The following is a 17,088-nucleotide window of genomic DNA, read 5'->3' on the forward strand; positions in this document are numbered from 1 at the left end:
CTAACACTTTCACCTACCCACCAATCTTCCATATTTCAAACTGGGGAAAACAATAATTACTGCTTCATTAAAATTGTTTTAAGAAATAAACCTAAATCTACCTGACATGAAATAAGTGTGCAATAGCATTTACTGGTGGTAGTAGTAAGCATAACAGTAAGGTCTTTAATTCTTATTACTAAATTTCCTGCCTTCCTTATAGAGAGGAAGAAAAGTTATGCAGACTACAGTTGATATGCAGAGATTTAACATTTATAGCTTTCACTCTTTTTGCTATAGCAACATAAAACTGGCATGCTGAATGATTTCATTAGCTAGAATAGGAGTTAGCAAGTGAATTTGGTAAATGAATTTCAATTAACCTTTTTCTCCCTAATCATTGCTCTATACAGATTGTGACTTTTGCAATGGGATAAAATGTTGCTTGAAAATTATGGCCTCTAGACAGCCAGTGGGAATTTACTATATTACTCAAATCCAGTGCTCTGTGATAACCAAGAGGGGTGGGATGGGGTGGAATGTGGGAAGGAGGTTCATAAAGGGGATATATGTATACTTATGGCTGATTCATGTTAATATATGGCAGAAATCAATATAATATTGTAAAGCAATTATCCTCCAATTAAAAATAAATCTAAAAAGAGCAAGAAAATATGGCTTCTAAATGAAAGCCAACTGTTACTACTTATGATGAAAATAAAGACAGAGAAGAAATCTTAAATAAAGTGATACTTCTTGGGACAAACCAGAAGTAACAAAATTGTAAAAACTGGGCAGATGTAAACAACTGGCCTTTGAGGACTTCATCTGAAAGCTAAGAGGTCTGACTCTACAAGGCCTCGTGCCCATGGATGAGTGCTGCATCACGTTTGCACCAGTGCCAGTCAGGCGGTCCCGGGCGCTCTCGCCAATGCACTGGCTTAGCCGAAAAGTTCATTCGTGTTCTTCCATAAGATGCCACAGAAAAACCCAAATGAACATTTTAGCCAACCCCATGTTGGCATATTTAACTCTTGACTAATATCTAACAACATCTCTCCACAATGCCAGCATTCCATTGTAATAAAATAAAATGTTTTTAAAAGTATGAAATTAATTTGTCTAACACTGTCATGATATATTGCAAATTCAAAGAGTTTTGAACTGTTCTACTTATACACTTTAAAATACAAGTATAAAAACACAGTACTTCTTTTGTAAACTCATGTAAACATGTCAACTACAGAACCTGTTTTATTCTCCTGACAATTAATTCCTCAACAAAAATCATTTTCGGCTTTTACCGGCTTCTTCTGGCAAGTTCCCGGTTGAAATCATCTCCAAGGCGAACTTGTTCACTGCTGAGGTCTCGGAGGGACTGATGAAAAGCATGAAACTAAAAAAAGCAAAACAAAGTTATCCATTTAGGATTCTGTTGAATTCTTCCATGAAGATTCATTGACAGTAAGACAGGAGAACTTGTCCTTTGCAACAATACACAAATTTTTATAATGTTATCAAGACACAATAAAACTGTCTATTCTAAAAGATACAAAATATTCTTTCCCAAAGAAAGGTTTTTAAAACTATATGTAACATTAACCATTACATGCTCTATAATGCAATATTTCACTCTTGACAGACACTCTGGAAAAGTGGTTCAGAAACTTTTTCTGTAAACAGTACAGCAGCAATTATTTCAGGCTCTCGGGCTATATGGCGTCTGTCACGATTACTCAGCTCTGCCATTATAGCACAAAAGTAGCCATCAAACAAATGAGTGTGACTGTGCTACAGTCAAGTTTTATTCAACTAGACCATGTGCCTCAGTGTGCCAACCCATGTTGCCAAGAAAACCTTGCCCACATGCACCAGGAACCATGAACAAGAATGTGTGGAGCAGCACTGTTGATGAAAACACTGAAAACAAAAGTCCATTAAGAATGGAATGGAGACAAACTGCAATATAGTCTTCCAGTGGAGTATCACACAGCACTGAAAATGACATGATCAAACCTATCTAACACTTCAAAAACAAAACATCAAATGAAAAAGGCAAGTTAGAAAATACATACTGCATTATTCCACCTATATAAAGGTTAACGCAGGCAATACTAAATAAGATACAAGTAGTAAAAATGGTATTTTTAAAAATCAAGAGAATGATTAATACAGAAAGCAAAATAGTTGATAGCCCTTGGGGAAGGGAGGAGTGTGTAATAAGTTTCGGGTGTATTATAATCCTCTATTTCTTGGTCTGGGTGGTGGTTACATGGATTTTTCACATTAATGTACGTTTAATGGTAAATAGGTATGCTATACACATATGTGTAGGCTATACTTTATAACAAAAAAGTAAGCTATGCAGACTTGCAGAAATACCAAATTGATTTTTTCAACAAATGCACACTGAGCATATAATGAGTGCCAGCAACTGTGCTGGGGGGAAAATGGCTCAGAATTTAACCTAAGAGACAGATATGTAAACAGAAGCACAAACACTGCACTGGGGCACTAGAAAAGTGCACAGCCACATGGAGCTACAGGTCACCTAAGACATGGACTGAAACAAGGAATAGCTAGTGAAAGGGGCAGAGCTAACACAGCTGATGAGCAGCAGACCATTCACTTAGGCTTTACCATCAGGATTTTCCAGTTTTGCAAAGCAGAATCCCAGGACCATCTTTGACCCCTCCTTTACACTCATTCGCACCCTTCCCAAATGGTCATCTGATCTTCAAGATCTTTCATCTTATCCACCAAATAATTTTTAAATCTACCGCCCTCTTTCCAACTCCATCTACCTTCATCCAAGTGACCATCAGCTCACACCCAGAACACAGCAGCATCCTTCATATTGGTTGGTCCACACTGACTTCATTTTCTACACTGGAGCCAGGGCGATTTTTTTTCAAAATTATTGTCACCCTCTTACATGGCTGTGCACAGTGTCAGTCTCGTGCTTCTTTAGCCACGTGGCCTTCTGTAAATTGCATACAGCTGCTCTCTTCCCTCCTGCCAAGCTAATTGTTGTCCCTCAAATGACTCTTAATCAACTTACGGATCTCAGCTTAGTCAGCCTTTCTTTGAGAAGCCTTTCCCGACTGGAGTAGGTTCCTCTACAGAATACTCCCACAGCCCTAGGCTTTTTTCTGTTACAGCATGCATCTCAGATTGCAATTTTGGGTGTATTTACATACTTTTTGATTAGCACCTAGCTCCCCCTCTAAATTGTAAGCTCCATGAAAGGCAAGGTTTTTGCTCATCACTGTTTCCAAGTACAAGCACTGTCCCAGGACAGAAGCACTGAATAAATAAAATGAAAGAGTGAGCAATGTTAGGATGTTGTTCTCTGCTCTAGGTTTAATCACATAACCAACACTACTAGTCAGTTGCAACTACCAAAAAATAATAGTCAAGGAAAAGTTTCTACAAGGTGTCTTCTAACGGACTTAGTCCTTTTATCTTTTTATCTTATGCTATAAGAAGCACAAAATACAAAGGAGTATCCTAAAAAACTGTGAGCTCTCAATCTTAAAACTACCAAAACAAAGATGTCAAAGTCAGCAATATCTCCTAGCCATTATTAATTTAGCAACCCAAAGCAACAACAAAAAAAACTTTCAGATCTTGCAGAGACGTTTAAAGCAAAAAAAGTATATCCACAGAACTAATACTTTCAAAATATTTCATGACTACATAGAAAAAGTTTAGAATTTCTATTTCATAGAAAATGGCTCCATCAATGATTCAACAATAAGAAAAAATTATGGAAAAATCAATAGGTTAACCACAAAAAGACTAATTTGCTCATAGAAAGTAGCTGACATAGCAGAGCTTCCAGAACAGTGAGCCACCTGAGCAAGAGAACAAAACAAAATATAATCTTCCATAACAAGTTCAAAATAAATGTGCGACGGCAACCAACAGACTGAAAATAAAACAGCTTACTCCGTTAAAAAATCGGTACGAAGTTAGTGATGATCAAACAGTTAAAACACAGTCACAAAATTCAAGTGTTAGTCATTTAAACAGAAATGGGAAGAATACAGACTACAGAATGGGAACAAAGTACCTGGCCCACGTCATCAGTGTCCGGAACAAATCGGACACCAGGTCTGGACTTATTTCGTTTAATACCCTGTTGATCCCCATAGTCCTTGAGAGGCGAGGTAGGTTGAAAGCGGTAGCTCTCTTTAGAGAAGAAAGAAAAGAGAAAGGATTAAAAAAACTATATAAGAACAATCTAAACTTTCACTCAGGAAATACATAATAGACATGGACATACACATGTGCACTTAACCCACACTATTTCCCATAGATAATCACAAACAAATCTTGCTGTGGCCATAAAATTCCACAAAATTGGCATTTATCTTGCTCTTAAAGCAGATAAAATGAACAACTGAAGTGACCTGAAAATAGAACACTTCAAAAATTCTAATTGGCTGTAATTTTCAAGGAAGCAACAGAATATTTTCTCTTACATAAAAATAGTAAGTTGCTATAAAAATAACTTCTATGATTCCCCAAAATAATATTAATAAAACAAATTTTCAAACAACAAATTATCTAAAATCTGAATGGTGTTTACAAATCAGTATAAATGAACTAAACTACATAAAGAAAAATAGCCGACTGTGATTTTTGGTCATTATCATGACCAATAGCAATATGAACAGTGCAGGCTTCTAAAGTTCACTCTAATTGCCTCTCTTCACTGCAAACATTTACAAGTTTTCGCTATTCAAACGTGAACCTCAGTGCTGTAGGAAAGGATGTGTATGCTCAGTCGCTCAGCTATCTCTGACACATTGAGACCCCATGGACTGTAACCCACCAGGCTCCTCTGTCCATGGGGCTTTCCAGGCAAGAATACCAGAGTGGGTTGCCACTTATAGCAAAGTACAGGTAAGGTTAATTATAGGCAAACTAAGCACTATCACCTTTTGTGCAGCCACTGAAATATAGCTGCACAGAAAGGATAAAACTCCCCTGTTCTTGACTTTTAGACTCTGTGGGAAAAGGCGAGGGTGGGATGATCTGAGAGAATAGCATTGAAACATGTATATTATCAAGTGTGAAACAGATCACCGGTCCAGGTTGGATGCATGAGACAAGTGCTCAGGGCTGGTGCACTGGGAAGACCCAGAGGGATGGGATGGGGAGGGAGGTGGGAGGGGGGATCCGGAGGGGAACACAGGTAAATCCATGGCTGATTCATGTCAATGTATGGCAAAAACCACTACAATATTGTAAAGTAATTAGCCTCCAACTAATAAAATGAAAAAAAAAAAAAAAAACCCACAAAATAGCACCCACAAAAAAAAAACTCCCCTGTTCTTAACAATGGTCACAGGCTATTTCATGAGACATTTCAAGAACTATGACACTAAGACTTATAATCCAGAAAGTACACCACAGAGCAAATCCTATTTGTGTTTGTTTTGACTAGAGGCAGACAATTCAATCAAAGTTCTGTCAGGTAAAGCTTTACATGGTCTACAGAGCCTGAGAAGAACCAAAGTTAACAGAATATCAAAGTCCCATTGAACATGTGTCAAAATATTCACTGTAAAACTGTATCTTCTAGAAAAAAAAACTTGGTATCTTCTAGCACCTTATTTGTAGGATTTTAAGTATGGGTTACATTTGTCTAAATACTACATGTCCTCAATATGTACTTCAGGAATATTTCTTAGACAAAGAAAAGAAAGAAAAGGTTTTCAGAACATCTGAAAAATTTACCTGTCACAGTGCCACCATCGAGGTCACTTGTACTCAGACTTGTAACAGAAATACTTCTCCCTCCTAAGTTTCTCGACAAGCGTTGACTCCGCAATTGGCCTATCGATTGTTCCAAGCTTTCTTTTAACTAAATTAAAGAATAGAATGAAGGGAGATTTATTCTTCTTAAACAACTTATAAATACCCTACAGATTTGTAAAGCTATTTCTGAACTATTGGTGTTCCTAAAGAGAATTTATATCACACAAAATTCTGAACTAAGTTATGTCAATAGAAATATAAAAACAGTAAACATAAATATTTTAAGAACCAACTCTAATATGGATTTAAATACCATGTGTCCCCACCTATTCCATCTTTGTATTACCAGAATGCAAAAGACATGTCTACTATCCAAGGGTTTACAAAATCAGATGGATATTCCACCCATGCCTAGAAACATAAAAAGGCCAACACATCTGAAAAAGAAAGAAAAAGTTTTCCTCTGTTCTAAACATTCCCTCAGAAGCCCCAGATCCGTAACAAACAGGAAAATGAACAGATGTCAGAGTGACTGTTATGAAAAAAATGTGCACTGCCCAACCCTGCATCAGAACATCTCTTTCACACATTCAAAGATTTCAAATCCCAGAAAACCATGTGGTCAGATGTTAGACTATTAGTACAAACAATGAACTAGGATCACAGTTGTCCAAATGTTCTCTTCAGACCAGCAGAGAGTTAGCCAGCAGGGGATATCAGATGGCATCTTTTTAGACCCAAAGAGCTATGACAAATAAAAACACACTTAATACTGAGAATAACAGAGCTGTACAGAGCTATCGACCTGAAAAGAGGATTCAGCTAAAATCTGACGGAAAAAGAGTAAACCTAAGGAAGATCCACATCCCATGAATTGCTGAGAAACTTCTGGTCTAGGCACTTTAGCCAAGGATGAATAAAAAAGTAATATTAATAAAAATAATGCATGGATCCAGAAAACAAGTCATCTATAACTCTTTAAAGAGAATGTCAAAATAAAGCAAGTGATGGAAAAGAGAGGGCTTCCTAAATCCAGCCAAAATTAAAGGTAGAACATCACTTATGGAAGGATAAGTTGGTTTCCTTGAGAAACTGTGCAGAAAGAAAGCAGCTTCAGCTGAAGGAAGAGCACAGCTGAAAGAGAATATGAGTCACAAATGAGCAAATCCTTTTCCATTTTGGTTGTTCAGATTTAGCCCTTCTGGAGAATCAAGGTTAAAATAGCCTGGATTAAAAGGAACAGTGTTAGAATTATAAGAATGTATTTGTATTGCCACTCTCATTTCTGGAAAAAAAAAGATAAAGCTAGTATTTCCATACCCTCTGTTCCCTGCTTCTCTACATTGGGGTGTGTACAATACTATCTTGCCTGAGCATTCACCAGGTGAAGGGCCCAGACTATCAATCCAAGGAAAAATACTGATGAAGCCTGGGAGAACTAAGGTCTACCTGGAGAGTAATTAACACACAAGTAAAATAAAACTAAGATTAACACATAGGTAAACGAGAGGTCTTACATAGAGAACTTAGAATAGCATATCAGTAATCCATGACAAGAATAAAATTGTACAATGTTAAAATTAAAAACTTCACATCCAAATTATAACATGAAAAAAAGCAACTAAAATGGTAAAATGTCTTTAGATAACACAAATTAATGACAGAACCAGTTCTACCAACATTTCCTGTGTTTATGGTTTGCACCTTTTCAAGCTAAGCCTGATGTCAGTATCCTCTTTTTTCATAGCTTATTTTTTTTAATTGAAGTAAAGTTGATTATATTTTTGGAAGCAAAGTCAGCTGACATTTCTAATTACTGCATCTTTTGGAAGGCAACTTGCCCTTTATAGCTCTGGCTATCTTTAAGATTTTCTCTTTGACTTTGAGTGTCAATCAATGGTTTTACAATGATATGACTATACGTAGTCTTATTTGTAGTTATTCCGTTTCTGACTCACAGAGATAATGGAATATGTAACCTGATCTCTTTCATGTGCTGTAACTCTTCAGCCACGTCTCCTCATTCCTTCTTCCCTCTTCCCTTCTCCTCTCCCTCTCCAACCAGCTACATTCAGGTGATACTGTTTTACCAAATCCCATGTGTCATCCATGCTCTCCTCTCCTCCTTTCATTCCCCCATTTTTCTTTTTGAATATATTTTGCTGGTCTATCTCTCCATTTATTAATTCTCTCTTCAAATATATACAAGCTGCTACTTAATCCATCTGTTGATGTCTTCTTTTTCCTAATTTGTTTTTTTTGCTTGTTTTAGTTATATTTTTGCAGTTTCCCTTAATTTTTTTCTGGTTATAAGAAGCTTTAGTTGGGTACACAGGATCTCTGATCTTCTTGCAGCATTCAGGATCTCCAGTAGAGGCATGAGGGACCTTTAGTTGCAGCCCATGGGATCTAGTCCTCTGACCAGGGATTGAACCCAGGCCCTCTGCATCGGGAACAGGAAGTCTTAGCCACTGGACTACCAGGGAAGTCCTTGGGATTTTCATTTGATTTTTTATCTTTTAGAGTTTTCAATTCTATGTCAACATTCTCAATCTTACTTCCTTGAACAGGTTAATCATAGTTATTTTATAGCTCATTACGGGTTCTTCTTTCCCCTTGGTTTTCAGTCATTCTCTCATGCCCCTTGCACTTTCTTACGGCTGAGTATTTTTTAATCATGTGGCAGACCTAAGAAAAACTGCAGAGTTAATTTAAAGCTCTGCAATGACATCTTCTGTCAGAAGGGATTTGGTTCTGCTTCTACCAGTCAGCCAGCCTAGGTCACTAGGAAACCCAAAGCGCCTTAATTTGTTAGAACTGAGATGGTTTGAAGCTGGGCTTTTGTCCCCATCAGCACTGTAAATTATTTTCAATTTATCACTGCTCTTATTTTCAGTTCACCATTTTCCTAGGTTATCGCCCTTTGGGGTCTCAGTCAAAAGCTGGAGGATTCCTGAACTCCAATTCTGGTCCCTCCAGCCTCTTTAGGTCTACTGACAGCTCTAATCCTGTCCACTTCTAAGCCACCTCCTTTCAGATCAGCTACTGCCTTGACAGAAGAGGAGTCCCAAATGCAGGACTCTTCCTTCCAAATGTGAATTTTTGCCAGATCTTGACTATTATATTCCCCACTATGTTGGTAGTTCTCTAATAGTTTAGTAAAATTTTTTACATTTTTTTCACCTATTCCATTGTTCTGCATGGGAGAGTTGAGCTAAAGTAATCTCATCAAATATGCCAGAAGCAGAATTTGCCAGCATTCTTTTTACGCTCTACTGTGCTCAGTCCCTTCAGTCGTGTCCAACTCTTTGCAACCCTATGGATCACAGACCACCAGGCTCCTCTGACCACGAGATTCTCCAGGCAAGAATACTGGAGTGGGCTGCCACGCCATTCTCCAGGGAATCTTCCTGACCCAGGAATCCAATCTGTGTCTCTTGTGTCTACTGCATCACAGGCATATTCTTTATCCACTGAGCCACCTGGGAAACCCATTATGTGGGTTTATTTGCTAACAAATCCTGAGCTGTAACTAAAAGCTGATTAAGAAGATGAATTAACACACACACACAAACACACACACACAATCCCTGCTAACAACAAAAACTCACCATGGAACATATGGGAAAATATGCAGAACAAGAGAAATGATACATTACTCCCAAAATCTAGGAGGAATAACAGATGTTATAAAGTTGTTCATTTCAGAAATAAGATAAAAAGTTAAGACAAACTATTTGGCAACCTCATTTTAAAACTCTCAAAAGATATGCCATATGCCATATGCCATTGAACAGATGAACTAGCTAATATATAAAGATCAAAAAATGAACTGTAAAAGGTAAAGAGGTTAAAGATTTATTTTAATCATTCCTGCAAACATCACAGCAAAAACAAGTCCACCACCTAAGACACAAACTAAATGTAATAAAATTAAAAACTACACTTAAAGTAGCAATAAAACAATAGACACCACACGAAATCTAGTCATGATGGTACCAAACCAACTGGCTAATTCCTAAAATAAAAAAGTAAAAAGATAAAAAGATATGGATGGAGGTTCGTGACACTATACAGGAATCAGTGATCAAGACCATCCCCAAGAAAAAGAAATGCAAAAAGGCAAAATGGGTTGTCTGAGGAGGCCTTACAAATAGCTGAGAAAAGAAGCTAAAGGCAAAGGAAAAAAGGAAAGATATACCCATTTGAATGCAGAGTTCCAAAGAATAGCAAGGAGAGATAAGCAAGTCTTCCTCAGTGATCAATGCAAAGAAATAGAGGAAAACAATAGAGTGAGAAAGATTAGCGATCTCTTCAAGAAAATTAGATACCAAGGGAACATTTCATACAAAGAGACAGAAACAGTATGGACCTAACAGAAGCAGGAGACATTAAGAAGAGGCAGCAAGAATACACAGAAGAACTATACAAAAAAGATCTTCATAACCCACATAACCATGATGGTGTGATCACTCACCTAGAGCTGGACATCCTGAAATGCAAAGTCAAGTGGGCCTTAGGAGGCATCACTACAAACAAAACTCGTAGAGGTGATGGAATTCCAGTTGAGCTATTTCAAATCCTAAAAGATGATGCTGTGAAAGTGCTGCACTCAATATGCCAGCAAATTTGGAAAACTCAGCAGTGGCCACAGGACTGGAAGAGGTCAGTTTTAATTCTAATCCCAAGGAACAGCAATGCCAAAGAATGTTCAAACTGCCACACAACTGCACTCATCTCACATGCTAGCAAAGTAATGCTCAAAATCCTCCAAGCTTCAACAGTACATGAACCATGAACTTCCAAATGATCAAGCTGGATTTAAAAAAGGCAAAGGAACCAGAGATCAAATTGCCAACATCCTCTGGATCATAGAAAAAGCAAGAGAGTTCCAGAAAAACATCTATTTCTGCTTTATTGACTATGCCAAAGCCTTTGACTGTGTGGATGACAACAAACTGGAAAATTCTGAAAGAATACCAGACCACCTGACCTGCCTCCTGAGAAATATGTATGTGGGTCAAGAAGCAACAGTTAGAACTGGAAGTGGAACAGACTGGTTCCAAATAGGAAAAGGAGTATGTCAAGGCTGTATATTGTCACCCTGCTTATTTAACTTATATGCAGAGAACATCATAAGAAATGCTGAGCTGGATGAAGCACAAACTGGAATCAAGATTGCAGGGAGAAATATCAATAACCTCAGACACGCAGATGACACCACCCTCATGGCAGAAAGCGAAGAAGAACTAAAGAGCCTCTTGATGAAAGTGAAAGAAGAGAGTAAAAAAGTTGGCTTAAAACTCAACACTCAGAAAACTAAGATCATGGCATCCGGTCCCATCATTTCATGGCAAATAGATGGGGAAACAATGGAATTGTTTATTTTTGGGGGGCTGCAAAATCACTGCAGATGGTGACTACAGTCATGAAATTAAAAGACACTTGCTTCTTGAAAGAAAAGCTATGACCAACCTAGACAACACATCAAAGGTCTGTCTAGTCAAAGCTATGGTTTTTCCAACAGTCAGGTATAGATGTGAGAGTTGGACTGTAAAGAAAGATGATCACTGAAGAATTAATGCTTTTGATCTGTGATGTTGAAGAAGACTCTTGAGAGTCCCTTGGACTGCAAGGATATCGACTGCAAGGATATCCAACCAGTCCATCCTAAAGGACATCAGTCCAAAATATTCATTGGAAGGACTGATGCTGAAGCTGAAATGGCAATACTTTGGCCACCTGATGTGAAGAACTGACTCACTGGAAAAGACCCTGATGCTGGGAAAGATTGAAGGCAAGAGGAGAAGGGGATGACAGAGGATGAGATGGTTGGATGGCATCACCGACTCTATGGACACGAGTCTGAGTAAGCTCTGGGAGTTGTTGATGGACAGGGAAGCCTGGCATGCTGCAGTCCATGGGGTCGGAAAGAGTCAGACACAACTGAGTGACTGAACTGAACTGACCCAGTAGAAATAAAACTCAGCCACTGAAATTGAATGGCAATACTTGTTTACAAGGTAGTTCATTCAGATTGTTAGGACATGCTTTTAAACAAAGGATTCAAATTGAAAAATCTCTCTCTAGTGATAGATGAAATAATTTGGGCATCAATAAAAATATTAACTACAACGGAATAAAGCTGTTCCAATATGCCTAAATTCGTAAGTTAGTGATATTCAAAAAGAAAAAAAAAAAACATCATTGGTCACCAGTAGAGAATGTTAGCAGAGAAGGCAATGGCACCCCACTCCAGTGTTCTTGGCTGGAGAATCCCAGGGACGGGAGACCCTGGTGGGCTGCCATCTATGGGGTTGCACAGAGTTGGACACGACTGAAGTGACTTAGCAGCAGTAGCAGAAAATGCTAGGGAAATAACTCATCATTTTGGAAAGGAGTAAATAAATTATAAGCTTTCAGATTAACAATAAAAGAGCAAATTTTAAAAACTCTCATCAAGATCTCTGAAAGACCTCTGATGTCTCTATTTGAAGGTCTAATTTGAGACAAAATATAAGTCAAGTTCAATGAATTGAAATATATATATATTGCATATATATATGTATATATATATATATAAAACTGAGAAAGACTGAGTATACTGCAAATCAAATATATGAAGAGAAATCACTGAGGCAGCAGTCAGCACTCCATATAAGGGGTGTGATCATTAAAAACATCATGATTCAGAAGAACCAGAAGAAAGCCCGTACTTGCCTCAATTATACTACTTCTGCATCTGCTCCTGTTGACCTATTTCACAGACTAACATTTTATTTTGAGGACGAAATAAGATAATGTATGTAGAATAATTAGAGCAATGCCTAGGGAAGACTGGTCTGTCCAGTAAATGGCAGTTTTCATTGTGATGATTACAGATGCTGAACATAAGAGCAAACATGAGTGAAGAAATGGGATGTCTTAGTCTGGAGAAACTCTTCAGAAAAATATCATTCCCTAAAGATGACTCACTGAGTTCCTCCAGTTGTACATCTACAGACTGTTAAACAGCAAAGCTGTCACTCTTCTCACTCTCGGCTATTTCTTTCTAACTTTTTATTTTCTGTTGGAACAGTTGATTAACAATGTTGTGCCAGTTTCAGGTGTATAGTGAAGAGATTCGGTTATACACATACATGTATCCATTGTTTTTCAAATTCTTTTCCCACTTAGGTTGTTAATATCATTGAGCAGAATTTCCTGTGCTATACAGTAGGTCCTTGTTGGTTAACTATTTTAAATATATTAATAGCAGTGTGTATATGTCAATCCCAAACTCCCTAACTATTTCTCCCCACCATCCTTCCTATATCTTTATAACCCCACGTGTAACTCCTCCATAATATAATTCAAATTTCATTTCAGCATTATCAATTTTCATTTCTTAGCAACACTTTCACCTTTTTGATCAATTCCTTTATTATTATTATTCTTATAAATAGCAAGGTTTGTCACTGGAATAGAAAGGAAGTATCACAATTATACTTTTCATTGTCTGAAACCAATCAGCAACAGACTTCAAAAGCAGCGATTTGTTATTTACACGGTAATGTGTGGCCTGAACAGCTAGCAGCAAAGTTTCTCCTTTTTTGCAGTTACTCATCATTAATACAATGTTGTGTTAATTGAAATTTGAATTGTGTTGTTTAAGGATGGGTGTTATTTTGATCACAAAGGGGTAATGAAATTCATGCACATCAAAACCATGCCAACAACGACTGTCTTTACTTTTCAGAGTCCTCAAAAAGCTACTCCATGCATTCAGTAAAGGTGTTACAGCTATATTCAGGGGAAGGGTTACCCTAAACTTCACCTTACCTGGGACTGGGACTCTGGTCTTTTTCTTTCAGTGAAAAAAATACATATATATACTGACTTTCCAAAATTCATTAACAGCAAACCTCTTGACCAGTCTTTGGGAAGGTAAGGTTTCCAAGCAACAGTAAACAGCTAAGAAACTAGATGCCAACTCCACACACAGTATCAAAAATGCCTACGAAATAAATCATATTAAGTAAAATTTGCCCTCAGTAAGACAAGATGAGAAAACGCAAAGAACCACATGGATAAACTTCCTTGGTCAATTTATAGTTATTGATACTAATAAGCAGTGTATCTCAGATACTCACATTCTCAACAAAAATAAGCTCATTGAACAAGAGGGGGAAAAAAGTTATCTACCATTACTTTCACAAAGAGGAATTTCCATTATAAAGTAGGAATAAAATAAAAATTAAATAGGAACAGTGATTACTCACACATAAACACAATAGGTAACAAATATTCAAATAATTAGCTTACATACAAATGAAAAACATTAGTTAAAAAAAAAAAGTCAACAATGACCTTGATAAAAATTCTAAATGTTGCAATTCAAGTGAAGTGAAAGTTGCTCAGTCATGTCTGACTCTTTGCGACCCCATGGACTATAAGGTCCATGGAATTCTCCAGGCCAGAATACTGGAGTGGGTAGCCTTTCCCTTCTCCAGGGGATCTTCCCAAGCCAGGGATTGAACCCAGGTCTCCCGCACTGCAGGCGGATTCTTTGCCAGCTGAGCCACAAGGGAAGCCCGTTGCAATTCAAAGTAGGCTTAAATTCTGGAAACCATTAAAGATCCTATTTAGTTTCTTCAAATGCTGTCTTGCTCCAAATTATCCTTTATTTTCATACTAGGAAAACACACATCCCCTAACACAGATTATACAGAAATGCATGCAAATCTGGTCATGTACAGGTAACTGCATCCAGTTGGCTGCATGGTTGAGTAGAAACTGGAAACATGTGAATATTTCATCTAACCATTTACCCTAGTTTCACCTAACAGTAAAGTCAGTACTTAGCAAACATTCACAATGAATACAGCACTGGTAACCACAGAGGCAGCTCATGCTGCGTATCTATAATGCTGACATTAAAAAAAAGAAAAAAAAAATTGAAGTACTTGATTTACAAGTGTAAGGCCAACTTGGCAAAATCCAGGGCAGAAGTAGACGCAGAGAGGAGGTGATGTCAAAAAATTTTGGCCAACATAATACTGCCAGCCGTGGGCACAGCTATTAAGTGCTTTCTACTTGACTTTCCCTCACCACCTGTTTCTCCACAGAATGTCAAGGTTGATCTGGCAATAGACTGCAAAATAGATTGGTTGTAGAGTTCATTTTATCAGCTCTTTGATCCCTTACAGCCTATTTATCTTCTACCATTAACACTAGAACAAAGAGAAGGAGGAGGACAGAAAGAAAAGGTGGAGGAGGTGGGGCATTTTATAAAATTAGAGTGCAAATTTATGGATTCCGTTATTTTTCTAGTCCTACCATCTGTTGCTGAAATGTATTTTTTAAATGGTTGCTGCTATCTCTCTCATTTACCAAAAAGATCATTATCTCTGACTGCTATCCCTAACCTCTCTGCGTACGCATATACTTTTGAAATTTAGAAATTCCCTTTATTTATGTAACTATTTTATTTTTAAATGAAATCTCATATATTCAAAGCCCATACAGCACATATATTCTAACCACAGTTTTTACTTTTTTAAAAATACTTCCATAAACATTTCTAATGTTATTAAATAAGCATGCATGAAAAACGGAATGTACTTTTAATAGCACCTTATTGTATTTTGGGTGGACAGGCAATATAATCATGAGGGCAAAAGCAATATTACGTATGCTGCCTATTTAGCATATACTTTGAAGTCAAAATAATCAGGTACAGTTATCACTGTGAATGTTATAACACATTATGTTGTTTATAGTCACAATAATATACAAAAGAAACTTAAGTCAGACCCAATGAGTTCAAGGAAAGCACAGCACCAGTACTGAGTGCCTACAATGTGCTGTGGTGATTGAGTCCCCCAGTCGTGTCAGACTCTTGCGACCCCATGGGCTGCAACCCACCAGGCTCCCCTGTCCACGGGACTTCACAGGCAAGGATGCTCGAGAGCGTTGCCATTTCCTGCTCCACAGGATCTTCCCGACCCAGGGATCGAACTCACATCTCCTGCCTTGGCAGGCTGGTTCTTTACCACTGAGCCACCAGGGAAGCCCTGCCTAATATACCAAGTACTATGTTAAGAACATAGGCAGCACTTGAAGATAGGGATTACTTGATGAATTAAAGAAGCAACAAGAACATAAAGGATTAACAAGAGTCTAAAACAGCATGACTACTTCAATAAATGCTACTTCTATAAGGCATATATAATTATGTTCATTTTTCAGATGATTAAAGTCAAGTTCAGAAAGGTTTAATAACTTGCCCAAAATCACTGAAATGGTTTCTAGTGGAACAAGTTCAGGATTCAATAATAAGTCTCCAAAGTCTAGTTTTCCACTAGTTTCAAAGCAAAATTTTGCAGAAAAAATTCTGTCTAGTGGGAAAATTGGCAATAAAATTTTAAATATAAGGGTCTAAGAAGCTAACTCCTAAGATCTGAAATATATTTACAAAAAGAGGGTTCTAACAGAATTCATCTGTTCCATTACAATGTTTTATCCAGAGACTCTTACTACTTAACACTAACATTGTTAAAAGTTGGGAAAGTTCTTCTCACCTTTAGGGCAATTACCAGAACTCAGCCAGAGAGAAAGGTATGAGTACTTTCAGCTCTGGAATATTAGAGGTGGCTCGTGCCTGGCTCCAAAAATCTAACATTATCCTTCTGGGCTGTCACTATGTATATCTGACAACTGAAACCCATTAAAAAGAAGAAAAACCTGGACTTTGTTATGTAACATTTAAATTTTTCCAAAGTCCATATGCCAGATGGTAACAGTCTATGATTCCCAAAGGGAAATTTAAGTCAGAGTACTTAATTTGAAGAAAAATGACCTATTAATACATGTCTCTAAGGTCTAATTTGATGTTACTATATTTTAACCAATCTTTACCTTAAAAATGTACTTAGTGAATCTAATGATTTGAATTAAGAGAACTGTATCTTTCCTTTATATGGAGTATTAACTACTTCAGCCTCATCAGCTACAGTTTAAATTTCTACTGCAGAATGTATTAACTTTCTATGTTGAACATTCCTTAAGGGCATTCCATTTCTATAACATTAACATAAAAAACAGAACCGTTCTCTCATAAATAGTAACATACAGTCCTAGAAATATCCTAAACACTAGGCAATTCAATTGCACTATTTAACACAGGAGTACAATATATTCCAAATCTTCCCAGTAAACCTGCAAATAAAACTCTGCCGTAAGTCTTCTAGGGCTTCCCTGGTGGCTCAGATGGTAAAGAATCTGTCTGCTATGCAGGAGACCCGCATTTGATCCCTGGGTTGGGAAGATCCCCTGGAGGAGGGCATGGCAACCCACTCC

General features: G+C 37.5%; 1 protein-coding gene across 9 annotated transcripts in view; it reads right to left on the reverse strand.

Annotated features, from left to right (window-relative positions):
• CEP128 (centrosomal protein 128) overlaps window positions 1-17,088 on the reverse strand; it is a 484,062-nt gene that overhangs the window by 389,707 nt on the left and 77,267 nt on the right. For all 9 annotated transcript variants that reach the window (XM_070469726.1, XM_070469720.1, XM_070469725.1 and 6 more), the window contains 3 exons: window positions 5,728-5,854; window positions 4,055-4,173; window positions 1,284-1,375 (listed from right to left, as the gene is read on the reverse strand). In XM_070469726.1, the coding sequence (XP_070325827.1) occupies window positions 1,284-1,375; window positions 4,055-4,173; window positions 5,728-5,854 (338 nt within the window). The remainder of the gene's footprint in view (window positions 1-1,283; window positions 1,376-4,054; window positions 4,174-5,727; window positions 5,855-17,088) is intronic.

The sequence above is a fragment of the Odocoileus virginianus genome, chromosome 6 (assembly GCF_023699985.2).
Source record: "Odocoileus virginianus isolate 20LAN1187 ecotype Illinois chromosome 6, Ovbor_1.2, whole genome shotgun sequence".
NCBI lineage: Eukaryota > Metazoa > Chordata > Mammalia > Artiodactyla > Cervidae > Odocoileus > Odocoileus virginianus.